The sequence below is a fragment of the Prunus avium genome, chromosome 3 (genome assembly GCF_965620075.1).
Source record: "Prunus avium chromosome 3, drPruAviu1.hap1.1, whole genome shotgun sequence".
In the NCBI taxonomy this organism is placed as follows: Eukaryota; Viridiplantae; Streptophyta; class Magnoliopsida; order Rosales; family Rosaceae; genus Prunus; species Prunus avium.
The window spans coordinates 34490349-34506564 of NC_142286.1; the positions used below are offsets into that span (position 1 = coordinate 34490349).

At 40.4% G+C, this 16216-nt stretch overlaps 2 protein-coding genes across 3 annotated transcripts; both read right to left on the reverse strand.

The window, feature by feature from the left end:
- Positions 1–221: 221 nt before the first annotated feature.
- LOC110754449 (basic helix-loop-helix (bHLH) DNA-binding superfamily protein) lies at positions 222–2045 on the reverse strand. Its single transcript, XM_021955515.2, has one exon. It carries the CDS (start codon positions 1992–1994, stop codon positions 627–629), a length of 1368 nt encoding a protein of 455 aa, XP_021811207.1. The 5' UTR covers positions 1995–2045; the 3' UTR covers positions 222–626.
- Positions 2046–3336: 1291 nt separating this feature from the next.
- On the reverse strand, positions 3337–15528 carry SDG2 (SET domain protein 2). 2 transcript variants are annotated; one of them, XM_021955514.2, is made up of 20 exons: positions 15263–15528; positions 12646–15071; positions 12393–12449; positions 10935–12116; positions 10339–10712; positions 9695–10252; positions 9425–9525; positions 8238–9294; positions 8022–8093; positions 7657–7767; positions 7479–7579; positions 6856–6955; positions 6667–6762; positions 6355–6522; positions 6135–6260; positions 5958–6011; positions 5222–5469; positions 5021–5129; positions 4624–4926; positions 3337–3803 (listed from the first exon to the last, which is right to left on the reverse strand). In XM_021955514.2, exons 2-20 carry the CDS (start codon positions 14942–14944, stop codon positions 3627–3629), a joined length of 7293 nt encoding a protein of 2430 aa, XP_021811206.1. In that variant the 5' UTR covers positions 14945–15071; positions 15263–15528; the 3' UTR covers positions 3337–3626. The 2 variants fall into 2 exon arrangements, with proteins under 2 accessions (XP_021811206.1, XP_088105895.1); XM_088249769.1 differs by having other exon boundaries at positions 15256–15528.
- Positions 15529–16216: the final 688 nt, after the last annotated feature.

Consider the following 16216-nt stretch of genomic DNA (forward strand, 5'->3'; position numbering starts at 1 on the left):
AAAGCAAAACTGATGAAATGGCATAGCTAGCAGACAAGCAGTCTGATGTTTTTGTGTGAGAGAGTATGAAAACAGAGAAAGTAAGGATTGTTTGGTTGTTTTGGGAAAAAGTAGAAAACAAAGTATCATGCATGAACAATGTCAGACTGCAAATATATAATTGATCACCCTTCCAAACCATAATAAAACATATAACAACGACTGATGATTGCTCAGCAAGCAAGAAATTAAAAGTATCGGCCTTTCAAACTGGAATTTCCCAGAATGTCATTTCATTTCAATTACAACTGTAAACAAAACAGTAGCTAATTAATACTCAAAATCAAACTCTCTTTTTTTTCTCTGTTTCTCTCTGTTTTTCTCTATTTCTCTCTGTTTCTCTCTGTTTCTCTCTGTTTTTCTCTGTTTCTAGCTATAGTTGCTTGCAACTCTGGTTACAATATTGTAATGACATATTTCCAACCCACACTCCGTCCCAAAAAGATCCCACTGACCACACTGACTACTTGATCAAAAAAGAAGGAGACAAATCAGACAAACTAATTAACAACTCAGAAATTAAGGAGAGCAGATCACCCAACTAAGCAGTAACTAGCAGTAGTGAAGATGGAGGTAATATCAATGAATTAGTTTGTGGGAGAGTGAGAATCGAAGAAGAGATGGGGATAGTAATGGCGGAGAAGATTGAGGGCTCTGGAGGACCTGCTGCGGTTGAGCTTAGCCAACTGCTCGACCGAAAAGACACAGCAGCCTTGAGAGTACATGACGGTCTGAGCCACAGGAGAGTTGAGCAACACCTGCAGAAGCTGGTTGCGGCTCAGCCTCTCGAGCCCACCAGTGGTACGGCTACTCATCGGTGAAAGATGATCATCATCAAAACCAGTAGCGCTTGCAGCAGCAGAGGTGTTGGGGGTGACGACGGGCATGGCTTGGAGGGCGGTGACCTGAGCCTGGAGGAACTTGACGTACTTGTAGGCCTCTTGGAAGACGGTGGCGGTGTCCATTTTTCTGTCTAAAGGAAGCAGTTTCTCAAGGCACCGAGTCTTGTCGCTGAGCTTCTGGCGCCGGCCGCGAGCCAGAGAGTTAGTGTGGGGAGATGGAGATGGAAATGGAGATGGAGATGGAGATGGAGATGGGGTTCCCCTTTTCCTAGTTCTAGGCTTAGCAGGAAATTTGTATGGTGAAGAAGACGAAGTGGGCAAGAGGGCGTTGTGGGTATTGTTGTTAGGTGGAAATAGCGGGAGGGGGGTAGAGAGATGGAGATTTTGGAAGTGAGGAGGGTCCAAGAGGCGAGGGCGTTTGTAAGATGAGGAAGAAGATGAAGAAGAGTAAGGGGAATTAAATGGGTCGAGAGGGAGGAGATCCGGTAAGTGATGGAAGATGGAAGAGCAGTCATTCATGGAGTCATAGGGAGAAGGGTGGTGGATGGGGGAGCTGGTAGCACTGGAAGCACTGTGCATGGTGAACTCCAAGTTGAGATCAGGTGGGTGGTTATAAAACTGGTATTGTTGTTGATGGAGATGATGAAATGGAGGAGAAGTGGAAACGTTGGTGTTGCTTGGGCTTGGGATTGGGAAGTAGTCTTCGTAATTGGAAATGGGTTCGTGCTTGGGCAGCCTCAGGATGGGGCTCTGCATCTGGGTCTGGATGTAGTCAACTTCTGCGGCGGTTCTGAAGTTGAAGGTGGTGGTGGGGGAGTGGATGGGAGTAGTAGTTATGAGGGTGTCTTGAGCGAATTCAGAGAAGGGAAGAGGCATTAGGGAGGAGGAGGACGACATTGCGTTTGGGTCGAGAGGGTCGTCGTGAGCGGCGGTGGTGGATAGGAAGGAGTGGAGGCTGACACCGGCGGAGGACAACATGGCGGTGAAGGTGGGAACCTCCTCCTCCTCCTCCTCCTCCTCTGCCTCCGCCTCCCAAGTGTTGGTTGTGTTGATTTCTTCTTGTGCTTTGGCCAACAATGACCTCATCAGCATCACCAACTCGCTATCTTCCATATTTCTCCTCTCTCTCTTTCTCTCTCTCTCTCTCTCTCTCTCTCTCCGTGTAAAAATGAATCTGCGAGCAGAGCAACAATATGAATTACATGATATGGATATGCGGATATATATCATAGTATATGAGTAGGTAAATAGTGTCAGGGACGTTAGGGGAGGGACACGTGGGGCTCGAGGATTGGCGATCGTAGCATTAAGGCGGCTGTGATGTCAGTGTCCGTACACAGCACAGGCGCAGCACGGGGGTACAGGTGTCGCTGCCTCTCCGCATTCTTTGTCGGTTTTTTTTTTTTTTGTCTTTTTTGGGCAACATGGGATCACATTTCTTGCGACGGAAGGGAGAGAGCCAGCCCCCAAAAGGGCAATTGTTTGTTGCTTTTGGAGGCAAAAAGAAAGGGGTAATTTGGGAGTTTCAGACTCCCCAGACATTTTTCTGATGACTGCAGTGCGGGGGAGAAGGAAGGACGATGATGATAGGCGTGTCTTTTCTCACACTTGCAACAGGCCTACCTACCTATAAGCTTGTACTGTTCCATTAGACACCCCCCCCCCCCCCCGAATTTACAAAATTGCCTCCTCTCAATTACTCAAGCAAAGCAAACCATATAATTTCATCATCTATATTGGTTAAGAGTGTTTATCCCCCTACACCCGAGATCTTATGCTCGATTCCCCTCTCCCCTAATAGTCATAATGCCCTTCTAATTTCCAAAATATGTCATTTTCCACATCGCACATATTATTCCACAACACCTCACACTTTGATCCCTCTGCCCTTTGCATAATTGCATTGCATCCTAATTTGGCTAATTAACAAATGCATAACAACTTAATTACTCGTGATTCATTCACCATGCTTTATTTAACTCTGATTAGATATAAGATAAAACAACTTTGACGTGAAGAGCAAGAGTTTCTTTTTAAGTATTTGCTTTGCACACCTCAGACCTTAAGTTATCAATAACAAAAATCCGAACTCCATTATTATTCAACTTGTCACTATCCCCTTTTTCTGCATACATAAACATTGCTCAGACTGTGTAAACGCTCACACGTTAGTTTTCCCACTGCCTTTTTTCCCCAGTTCATGTTAAAACCTTGAGAATTTAATATTTATTTATAAATAAATCAAAGCCAGCATGAGAATGCTTTCTTGTGAATTTCTATGTTGATATCAGAAATGGAGATGCAAAGTTTGCTTCACAAACCGCACAACCATTGGATTATATGCATAGGCCCCAACATTATAAAAAATGTGGTTGATAATTACAGGCCTCTCATATTAGAGGATAGAATTCCTGAAAGTCCAAATTGGGCTGAACTGAAATTAAAGACAAGCTGATGCCATGGACTACTCTCTTTTTTCCTTTCATTTCTTTCTAAAATTAGAAGAGGGAGAAAAAAAAAACAAATGTTCTACTGGCTACATAATGAATTACAAATTACAAAGATGAAGAACTGTACACAAGAATGAGAAAGCAGCGGAAGGAATCATGTTTTGGAATGATTACCCAACTCCCCCACATTAAAAGGGGCAGCTGTAAAAATAAAATCGAAAAATCATTCCGAAACAATTAACAAGAGTTAGCCACTAATCCCACTGCTGGTTCCTGACGCTTGCCAAAGCTTGCTTCACCGATCCCACATAGCCTGATATATCGCAGGTCTGTGCTTTAACCAGTGCACCATTTCCCTGTCCAACTGAGAATTATTCACAACGGCATCTAGCATCGGACTGCCAAAAACTTTCGGAGAACTATTGAAACACCATATTCGATCCTTGGGCCAAGATTTCTGGGGCTGCTTCTCCTGGAGAAGGAAACATTGAAATATATGAGTTATATGAGCTCCAAAAATAATAAAATAAGAAGCTCAACCGACAAGCAAAGAGAGTGTTTGTCTCAAACATCACAATAGTCAACTGACTCCTTCAAATCCAACGTCTCTGGGAAGTTTCCATTTCAAAATAAAAGAATTGTACAATGCAGCAACTACGTCAACACCAAACAATGTGTTTATTTTATGTCCAAATTTTTATTGAGGCATCTGGTATACAATTAAGTCAACTGATCAATTTGTGGCTTAAAACCTTATCAATCGAAGCAATATCTTCTGTAAATAACATAAACCATGAAACCTTGAACTGAATCCGTCTTTCCAGTTCATCTATTATCCACGCAAAAAGATAAAGAACTAGGTCTTGATCCCTAATGTAAGCCTTTACTAACTGGAAAACCACAAGTCTCTCGTACAGTTCATCACATCTGCATCACACGTACCCTTTATCAGCTTAATTTATCTCTATTTGTTGCTCTCATCTTTCCAAAGGCTCACCATATTATCATAGCTTTCTCCAAATCTACAAAAGATCATGCCGAGCTCTCTTTTTCTCTCTAGAATTTGGATTTCTGATGTAAACCAACCTCTAGAAAACATTTATACAAACAAATTCATCTGAATCATTTCTTCTGACAAGAGGATTTGGCTAGAAATATGGTATTCATTTTGAGAGACAATGGCATGTAAAAAGCTGGACACAAAGGACTCACAAACAATGTTAAGAGTGCAATGCATGATACTGTAAAGAACCTCAAGGCACCAAAAAGAAAAACGAAAAACTGTAACTCACCATACTCGTAAGCATAAATTTCACAGTCCTTGGGCCATAAACACGCTGCCGTGAAGGTTTCTGAACCTTGGCATAAAAGGACCCGAAGTCAGGTAATGACAAGCAGCCCCTACTTGCTCTAGCCAGGCTACAATCTGGCTCTGCACTTGTCTGGTTATACCAAAAAATCAGCTGCCCTAAACAATAATTCTCCCCATACGTCTTGCAATACTCTTGAAAACTCGATCCCAGTTTATCAGTGTACTTGGGGCCTAGGTCAAGTGGACTAATGTATACTGGTGGCGAAGTTACTGTTTTGTATTCCTGTAAGTAAAATGAAGTACGCTTCAGATTCAAATTAGCAGAATCATAAATCAATTAGAAAAATTTTCTAGAGGATCTCATTAAGAAGACATACCCGTATTCTAATGAAGCACCGTGTGTAAGCATAAATATGGATCAAGTCAGCAGCAGCATCGTGCCGAGACTTGTATGTACAGGGAAGATTCCGCACCTCATCTCTCAACCTTCCAAATAAACAATGAACTCCATAAAGTTGGCATCGTTTACAGAGTCAAAAGAAAGCATGAGAAAAATAACACAAGTATGTGCCACTCACCAAAGTAAAGATTTTTTAAGTTCATTCCATATGTCATCTGAACTTAATGGATCATGAGCAAGCATTTTGGTTTTGAGATCATTAAGCAAGTGCTCCTCCACATGAGGAGCCATGCTCTGAAGAAGCTCTTGAACAAGTGATCCTTCTCCCTTCCATAGAAAGGAAACAGCTGCTTCAGGACTCAACCTCTCCAGTGGAGGTGGAGCATTCTTTGGGTTGCCAAAAACGCATCGCATAACATATCTCACCTGTAGATATCATAACAGATCTTCTTAATGCAATAGAATTAAGAATTTTGACCTTTTAGTTATGACAGAGAATACGGACCTACCCACTAAGCCTCATAAGGTAATTAGTTTCCCAACACAACATTATAGGTGAAATTTAAGAATTAACAAAAAGAAATCCTAACAAAGAATTTAATTGATAATAATCAAATGTGTGTATCAGTTTGGGTTCAAAACATGAGATGTGATTTTTAGTGATAGGAATTGCAAGCGGAGCAAAACGGCCAAGTTCAAAATCTTCATATCATGCAACTTTCCTACAAGGAAGCAGTATAGTGAAGCCCACCCATAACAGCCTATACCAGTGTGTCATTATATCATGACAATGTGCTTGAGCACAACTCTCAGTACAAAAGGTATCCACTAAATTACTTTAACAAGTATTTAACAAAGTGATATAGAAACAAAAGGATGACAAGCTCCTTTATGAATTGGAAAAAGGCAATCACCTTATCAAGAGTAACAGCCAAATTCTGAAGCCTTTGGTTGTACACACCCTCAGCCTGTCACGCAAAAAGAAATAATAAGCAAGGGAATACCCAGGAAGGCATGATAACACCTACACACACACACACACACACACACACACACACACAGAGAAACAGATATTAGTCAACAACACTCACCTGAACCTCAGCATCACTCTTCTCAACCTCAAGACAAATATCTGAAAAATACTTCCTTTTTTCTTCCAAATTATGCTTTAAAATCTCCTCAGGAAGCTTTGTTCTTTCAAAATTTATAAACCTCACCTTCAACCAAAATGAAAGTGACAGGAGAGTAAATGACAGTTGATTTCAAAAATTACCAAAAACAAAAAATTGAGGAAGCAGGAAGGTCAAATACCAAGCGAGCCGAATATGCAATCACCCAATCTGGCAACCCACCCAGCAAACAACTGCCTAAACCAGCCCTTCCCAAGTCAAGATAATCCTCCTCAGATACTGAATTGGACTCGCAAGCTTCCAACATTAACTGATGACGATCAAGAATTCCATGCCAGTCCTTCAGCACCTGGTGAATGCACAACACTCCAGTTAATAGAAAATAAAATGACTTTAAAAGATAAAAGAGAAGAATACCAACAACACTTCAATGGCTCCCCTCAAGAGGAACCTGAGCCTCTAAGACTTGAGTACAGCAATTATTTTCTACTACCTTTTGAAAAGCTCCTTCGCCTGTCAAATTCAAGTAGCTTCCCCGGCAAACTTGGCTGCCACACAAACAAACTGATGCTTCGTATTCTTCCTTACTCTGTCAAAATATAGATTGGCACCAATTGTTACACACGTAGTCATGTAGATTGCAATCTAGTGTAAATGAGACCCATAGGCAAAAGAGGCATACCTCTGTAACAGAATTGTAGTCGAATGTGATCTCCTCCCCATATTGAATTCCTCGTACAGTGTAGATTCCAATCTGGTAACGACCATCTACAGCAGTAACTCTGTATTCAACAAACACTAGATGTTTATAGAACTAGAAGGAAAAGTTAAAACTAAAATAAAATCTTGCAATTCTAAAGCAAGAAATTAATTTGTACAAGTACTTCTGTCCAATATAAGACCAAAAGAGGCCTTTTTGTTATCAGCAAAAGGAAGCCTTCATAACACAGAATCAAGCCATATTTAACTCTCGCACTTCTTACGGCAGTGCTAAGCGGAAACAATAAATAAATAAAAGGAACCTGTTCTTTATTAAGTGTTGATACAATCATTCAAATTCCAGCAATAAAGATCTAACAGATTCATTTAAGCCTGTGTTATCCAGAATTGAATACTCAGGAAATAAATTTTCAGAAAAAGCCATGTTCTTACACAAAAACATGAAGTGCTCTTCACATCTTAAGTGCAAACTACAACAAAAAAATGTCAACTACAAGAAGCACAATGGTTCACAGGGATGTGATAATTTATATGTCAAAATATGCAAGGTGAATTTCAACCTGGCAAGAGAACAACATAACTTACTTTGCTTCACAATTAGGTCGGCATGAGTGACAAATTCTACTTGCGTAGTTTGCTTTATGCATAGCATCCACAACAACTAAATCATACCCATCGGCGTCACCCTGCAAAATAATTATGAATGATCAGATGTCCACAGAGGAAATAAAACTACATATGAAATTGTGCAAGTGAACAGCACCTTGGGCCTCTCAAGATAAATGTTGTAAAATTCAGGAGCTGGATCTTTATTATTTTTCTGCAAAGATCGAATCCCGTCTTGCTTCTCGAACCACTTCCAAACAGGATAAACCTGAAGTGTAGTAATTAGGAATCTCATTACCGAAATTGCAGTAACAATATATATATACACACATATATATACACTACTTTTCATGAGGGATTATAATCTGTATATCCATGTTATCGCCTTTAAAAGAAAAAATTGCAGTAAGGAGGGTATGAAATAAGGCAGCATGATAATAAACATGTGATTGTCGACAAGCCTCCCCACAAAATGATTAAACAACTGAGAAAACAACTCCATAAACAAATATGCAACCATACCTCCCCCAAAAATTCCACAACAAAATCTTCTTCTCCAAAACCACCTTCTTTGTTACAAACGACACCAAGCCCCTGACAACAATTAAAGAACATCAAATAGTCAACATACTAATGTCTTGGGTGAAATGCAGCAACTAACACATGAAAAAAGAAAGGGGGAAAGGGGAAAATAGCAAAAGGTTAACTTACTACAATAAATTGACGATATGGATTTACCTTTCTATAAGCAACATATTTGTCATCACGTCGACTGTCTATGGCTTTCAATATACCTTGACACATTTTCATAGTTCGCGCATCACCATTCTCCTCAGCAGCATTAAGGATTTCTTCAACAACAGGGCGCAGAGGATATATCATAGGCGTATTTCCACTCCCAGTGTACTGCCTAACTTGCTTATTCAATGTGCAGAGGAGCACATCTTCAATAAACAAATGCTTCTCCGAAAGAGGCCAATCCAACTCCTCTGGCATGGAATCCAGTAAAAGGTTGTGACTATAGGGATCAATTCCGTAAACTTCTTGCTCTATAACTTCATCTCCAAGCATTTTCCTTGGCTTGTAATCCTTTACTTCAGGGAGCTCCATATCAGCCTCCTCAATTCCATTCTTCTGAGAATCAAACTTCTCAACATAGTCATCTGGTAAAGAAACCTGCATTTTCCGCCTCACATCCTCCTCATTGGATACAATAACATATTCCTCAATGACTTCATATTTCCTCGTAACAGGAGGAACCAAGCTTGATTTTGTCATGCGAGCACCCCACTCACGATCATCAGTCATAGAATCGAAACCCTCATCAGATGTAAAGCTTCCATCTGCTCTTGACTGCCCAGTTTGACTTTGTGACCTCAATTCCAAGTCACTTTCTGTATCTGAGGCAGTACTCTCACTATTGCTCTTGCTACCTCCAGAAGAGCTGTCAAGATCATCAGAGGTTTCACTTTCTGAATCCATAGATTTTTTATTCAATCTGGATAAACGCCTTCTGATTTCTCGATCAGATGCATATTCTCCATAATCCAGACCACCATTCAAAAAGGAAGTACCATTACTCCTATTCGAATACTTCTTTTCAGTTGCTACTTTATTCATCTTCTTTTTATACTTGGAGGCAGAAGAGAACCCTGAAAACCTATCATCTTCCCATGACTTGATCAACTCATCTCTTTCATGAGAAGATTTAGAAGCACCTTCTAAACGAGTGGCAAGTTGAATGAATAATGTTATAACGTGATTCATGTCTCCAGCATCACCCCGATTCTTTGCTCTGCACACAATAAACAATATAAGAGAGAGAGAGAGAGAGAGAGAGGTTCACATTGGTACTAGAAAAAGGTTCTGATTATTATACATGATCAAGGATTACCCATACAAGCCAAAAATGAAAAAGAACTTACTTTATTGCATCCCTGCACATTCGACTGATATCTTCCTTGACAGAACTCAATCCTCGGCGAATGTAATGACCATTTCTCATTCTATCCTGAATTTCTGCAACCTGGTAAAGAAAAAGTAACAACAAAGTTTCAGAACACATTTATATTATAATATATAATAAAATGATGAACACAAATAAAACAAAAAGAAAAAGAAAACAAAGAAAGAAAAAAACTACCAAAAAGAGCATCTCAAATACGAAAATAAAGAAGGCAAATGACAACCAGTACCTTGGGGACAAAAAAATCAAAGGTATTCTCTTTCATAATATCCTTCAGACTTGAAGCAACAAATTCCTCCATCTTCTTGTAACCATGTTCAGATTTCTTAATGGATAATCGCCTCATGCGAGCATCCCTAGACAGAATGGATGAGGACCGTCTAGCATCAAACAGTTTTGAGCGTTTGTATAAACTTCCCCGGAATGATTGATTTGCTGTCTCCCTCTTATCCACACTATCAAAGTACTCTTTCAGTTCACTAAAATCATCCATATCATTACCTAGAACCTTACTTTTGGAAACAGATGAAGATTTCTCAGTGATGTGTTTCAGACTCCTTAGTTTCGAATGGGATTCCTCAAATATCTTTGTACCATGTGAACTTCGGGTCTTGATCCAGTTTAGATTCTGAAATTTACTAACCAACTCACCAAACTGGTTGCAACCTCTGATATCTACGGTAGATAAACAAGGAAGTGCACCAAGAATCTCTTCAAGTGTGTGGGGAGTGATGTTGGTGCAACCAATTAGAACCATAGAATTAATCTTTTCTTTTCCATAACCACTCTGCAACCAAACAATTAGATTAAACTTAAGAGGACGTAAATAAATTTCCTACTTTTCTGTAGGTGCCAAAAAATAGTAAAACCTACCATAATGTTCACAATCATGGAATCAGTGCAGCTAGGGCCCAAGGATGACATGTCAACCTGTCTGGAAATATCCTTGTAAAACCTGATGGCAGCTCTCCAGTGCTTACAGGTTAAAGAAGCAAAGGCAAGAGATTTCATGTCTAGTCTCAAGAAATGGAAGACTCGTGCCAGCACTTGCCCATCCAATAAACCCCAGCTTCCCATCTCTGAGCCATAACTCACACTCTCTTCTTTGTTGAAAGAAGTATCACCACATAAATCCTCAAATGTAGATTCATCCTTTGCTACTGTTTGCAAGTCCTCTCCCAGGTCATATTCTTCTTCACTTTCATCAACCAGCAACCTGGCTCTTTTGGCAATACGTGCATCACCATCTGCAGTAACCCCCAAATAGATTAATGACGGACACCAAAGTTCAAGGTGAAAGGAAATCAAACACATCATATGTATAGATATGACATGGGAAAATGATGAGCAGAGCACCAAAATATGATTTAAAAGTAAAATAAATAAAATATCGCATAATGTCCTGAAAAAACAAAATTGAGCTGAAAACAAATGAGGGGTAATGGAGATTCAAATTGACCAGATCATACCTGCTTTCCAATACATGTGCTTCTCCAACTCTTTTTTGGGCTGCTTTGCATTAAGCCATGGGTCTAAAACATCATTTATGGCGGCAGCGAACTCCCGGCTTTTGTAAGATTTCATCACCAATTCATGAAGCTTTCCACAGGTATAGCCAATGAACTGAGGGTGCAGGTTGTGGAACCAACTCAACTTTGTGTTTAATTCGTCAAATACAGCACTTTGAGATTGTGAAGGAGCTAGCCCTGAAGTATCGCTAGATATTATGTTCTTCTCCTGCTGATTCATATCAGTAGCTTCAGAAGTCTCTGCGGCAGAACTAACTGGAACCCAGACTTTATCAAATTTCCGGAAAACACTGCTATGATTTAGGATCACTCCTTGATCAACCAAGACCTGTAGCTCAGAAAATGATGAAGGTCCTCGTTCATGCCCAGCACCATCAAGGTAGTACCAGTCACCCAAATGCAACTGCAAGTCATCAACTGTGCAAACACGGTCTTTGTTGATGTTAATGGAGGTAATGCATTTCGAAGAGCCTTGTGAACCTCGGTCGCTAACTGGTTTCAACTGAGAATCACCTTCTCCCGATGATCTCTTCCCATCACTGCCGGCAGAATATGACCGAGCAGACCTTGACGTATACCTCTCCATTCCCCGAACTTTCATGCGAGGCTCAGAAACAAATGAACCATGGTCTTTAACAACACAAGCATTTATCCTGACTACTGGAAGCATAGTTCCTTTTACTCCTTTTATGACAGTAGTCTTAATTTGAGTCGTTCTGCCCACACCACTACAATCACTCATCTCATCTGGACATGAAAAAGCCCAACTAGGTAGATCAAGCCTTCTGCTCTGTGAAGGATAATACAATTCATCTTTTCGATGCCATCGAGGATCTTCATACCCAGACTTTGGCATCTGGCATAATGGGAAACCATCATTGACAACAAGTTTCTTCCTAGAAGACCTCTCTTGTGAAGCTTCATCATTCCTCTTCCAATCACCACCCTTGCATGACCATCGACCAGAGAACCAGTCACCAGAATCACCACAAGAAAAACCAGTGTCCTTGTCAGAGGGTGCAGTCAACCTGATTTCTGCAGCTTCTTTTATTTTAATGTCAGAATATCCTGGTTCCTCCGTTTTCTGATCATACTGTTCACCATCATGACCTTGAGTGAAGCCTGTAAATTCCAAGAGTTGCATAAGTTAACACTTGTATTTCTCATAATCTTTTCAACTCTAAGGCTGTAAATATTATGTTCCAAATACAATTACATCAGTTTCACGTCCTATTTAGATTTCACATTCTACTTCGTCAGAACATCAACTTGATGTTCTATTTAACTCTCACATTCTAAGGAGTGTCAGAGCTGATTCAAAAATCAACAAAAAGAAGAGGATAAACAAGCAAGCAAACAATTATTCGGAAAAAAAACACTTGAGGAACCAATAAGTACCTTCTGTGTTTCCCCATCCCTCTCGTTGTGCATGTTCAAATGACATTTGCAAAACCTCTGCAAAACGACAAAAACTTAAAAACATGACAAAAACGAAGAAATCTCCACACAAAAATATAAATGACATAAAGAGTATAACATGTGACAACAAAACACAATTTATCAAATATCAATTAAAGGTGTAACCGGAAAAGAAAATATTAATTAAAGGTTTTAAAAATAATAATAACAATAATAATTAGATGAAACATACCTCCAACAGCTTCAAGCTCCCTGCCAGGAATAACTGTTAAACCCTCCATCAGAGCTCCAACCCTTTCTTCAATGTGGAGATCTTTTAAAGGCTCAGAAGCAGTTATACCAACATCTGCACAGAATCCTGGCGGCAGCAAAGTGATTGCTGCCTCCTTTCCACTCTGAGTATCATATTGCCCAGTATCTCCAGTATCCGCCAATAGATTACCAGAAGCTTCTGGAGGGCTTACTAGTCGAGTTATAGAGTCTGATACAATGGATGGGAAATTTACAGTTACCAGTGGTGAAACTGCATTTTCAACAGTTACCCACCTATCACTATCCGAGTGCTTGACCATGTGATCAGACATCAGAGCTCCTTCTTCAACAAGTGTTTTAAGTTCACATAACTTTGAAGGCCCACGTTCCACACCATAATAATCGAGGTAAAACCATTTCCCTGTGGATGAATCAGTAACCACTGGGACATGTGGTGGCGTGTCACATATATCCATATCTTCTTCCATAGAAGGCAGCTCTTCAGGAGGGGCTACACTGATTTGAGAAGTTTCTTTGCAATTTACACTTGGAATTTGAGACGGCTCTTCTTTGTGAGATTCACAGTTCGCATTTGTCTCCACAGATCCATTAATGTCAGGCACAGTGCTTCTATCTTGAGATTCTTTAGTGGACGAATATGAGTCTTTTCCACTGGGATCCTTCTGCACCAGCTTATCTTCTTGCCCTCTCTTACCATAATGGGAGCTCCGCCTTTCAGTTGCTCCACTTTTCCGACTTGTCTCCCGATGATTATTAGGCCTACTCCGATCATGTGGGGACCGCTCCAAATAGTTTGGAGAGTGATCCCTGCGGTCATGCAATCGAGGTCGATCTTGTGGAGACAGACTGCGGTTTCTATGATCATACTGACGACTCCTATCATATGGAGATCTTTCCTGACCAAGTGGAGATCTCTCACGACCATATGGTGATCTCTCACGTCCATATGGTGATCTCTCACGACCATATGGTGATTTCTCACGACCATATGGGGACCTCTCATGGACATATGGAGATCTTTCCCGGCGCATTGGACTCCTATCCCGGTGATCATAATACCGGACCCGGTCACGTGGGGACCGCTCAGAATGACCTGGACTTCTCCCATGCCTGTCATAAACCACTCTGGAAGACAAAGTAGATTCATAATGCCTGGAGGGGTATTTGTCTGCTGCAACTCTTGACGAAGAAGGATTCCGATAAGACCTCTCCACAGAACGGCGTGAATAATGCTCAGGGTGGGCGGAGCGATTGGTGTCATCAGAAAGCCTGCGACTTTTTGCACCTGGATAATCCCCATAGTCTCCATAGTGCTTGCGCTCACTGATACTTGAATCGGTACCATACCTTTTTAACCGATTAACAGGAGGGTACTCCCTTGGGTAGTACTTACCATTGCTGTACTCATTTTTGTACACCCCGTCCTCGTCAACAATTTTTGAACTGATCCTTATATTCCTCTCTGAACCAGTCTCCCACCTGGCAGTACTCTTGCTCTGCTGACTTCCACTTCTATTAAATTCTTTCCTTCTAAAAGCATCATCGTTTGAATACTTCCCAGAAGGTGGCGTCCTCTCACGCTCAAATTTCCAGCCTTTATCCTTACCCATATCATACCTACGCATTTTACTGTGACCGTAGTCATCTCTGGCCACTTCCCCTTTCTGCCATCTATCTGGAATGAACTCACCTTTCTCAATTTCATCCTTGGGTGGTCTCCACGACCCGAATTCAGTTTCCCCTTTTCTGGTCCTCTCTGGAACTATCTCTCCTTTCTCTATGTCCCCTCTTCGCCATTTCCCAGAAAAGGAATCTCCTTTCTCCACCTCACTTCTCCTCCATTTCTCACCGACAATCTCTCCCTTCTCAATCTCAATTCTTCTCGATTTCTCTGGCACGAATTCACCATTCTCCACTTCCACTTTGGGCCACTTCAAAGTCCCCAATTCACCCTCTTCCACTTCCTCCTTCTTATCCTCAGCATTTTCACCATTCTCAGCTTCTTTTGAAACACTGTTACCACCTTTATCCAATCCCAATTCGCTTCCTTCAGATTCTACGTTCTTTGAAAACCCGGGCTTCTTGACGACTTTCTTCTTGGGCTTCATTACCTTCACTATCTTCTTCTTCTTAACCGGCTTGGAATTGAAGCCATTGTTAGCAGTCTTGCCTCCGCAAATCGTAGTCTTGTCCTGAATTGGAAACCTGTCCATGATATTATGCTGCAAAGGCATGCATGCGACGCCTCCATCGCCCATGGAAATCCCAACCCTCTTCTCCGAATCCCAAAACCCTAATTGTCCCCTTCTCCGGGGCTCTCGATGCTCATACTGCAATTCGCTTCAACTGTCTTCCTCTGTCGAATCCTCGCTCCAATTGAAAACCCTATTTCCACAAATTCAACAAACAAATCAATACAAACCCAATGTAGGGTTTCAATGTCAAATACACGCATGCATAAATCCTGAAAAATGAAGCATAAAAACCTTGAATTCAATAAGCTTCGAAAATCAAAACCCTAACCCATGAAGTTAAAAAAGATAATTGAAATCGTAAGGAGGAAAATTACGAGTTACCCAGAAAATTTTGACGAGCTGAGTGAATAGATCGGCGCGAAAAATCTAGCTGGCGAAGCGAAACAACGTGTGAAAAAGAGAGACTTGACGAAGACAGATCGATAAACAGCGAGAATTGAAAGCTCCAAGATGAATCTCTCTGTGAGAAAATCTCTCTCTCTCTCTCTCTCTCTCTCAGAGTTTGTGTGTGTCTCTCTGTTCGTTCCTCTCTTGTTGTTGCTGTTCTTGTTGGTCTGAAAGACGAAACCTCCGTGTTGTTATATTTTTTTTCTTTTTCTTTTTTTTTTCTTTATTTCCGATCTTTGCCCCTTGGGCTTGTGTTACGATTGTGTGAGTCGTGGGGTACGTTGAGCAAATTACCAGAATATCCTTGGGGTCTTAGTCTACGTAAAAACCGATTCGTTAACAAGTTACTATAACTTAAGAGACCGGCCATCAGTTTAACCGACTCCAGTTTCATAAAATAAATTTAAAATAAAAAATTTAACCGCCTCCAATAGTTTCACTAGCAGAAGAGACTTGCATTATGACTTACAATTTACAAATTACAATGGTGAAAATTATGGCTCCACTCCACCTATTTAAAAATAAATACTAAATACGAAAGGGGTCTAATCAAGTAGAAAAGTATTTTGACTTGCAGATTTGAGGTCTCAGGTTTCAATCCCATGACATCTTAAACTATCGCTTGTACTAAAAATATAATAATAATAATAATAATAATAATAAATAAAGGTTCATACAATATAAAACATTGTTAAATAAATTTCATACATGTCATTTGCACACTGACTCAAAATACATAGATAATGAGAAGTGGACTTTTTTTATAATAAAAAAAAATACGGCAACTTTATTGAAAGAAACTTAATTGAAATTACAATTCTTCTTAAGCAATATATTCTAATTAAAAATTAAATGGTTCTTCAAACCAAACACATTAAAATTACTAAC

Bases quoted from the DNA above. Each gene is read 5' to 3' on its own strand.
- LOC110754449 (XM_021955515.2), bottom strand. From the start codon at position 1,994: ATGGAAGATAGCGAGTTGGTGATGCTGATGAGGTCATTGTTGGCCAAA.
- SDG2 (XM_021955514.2), bottom strand. From the start codon at position 14,944: ATGGGCGATGGAGGCGTCGCATGCATGCCTTTGCAGCATAATATCATG. The intron at 7,580-7,656 runs GTGCTGTTCACT...ATTATTTTGCAG, and splicing joins TTTATCTTGAGAGGCCCAAG to GGTGACGCCGATGGGTATGA. The intron at 5,130-5,221 runs GTGAGTGGCACA...TTTATTTGGAAG, and splicing joins CTTAAAAAATCTTTACTTTG to GTTGAGAGATGAGGTGCGGA.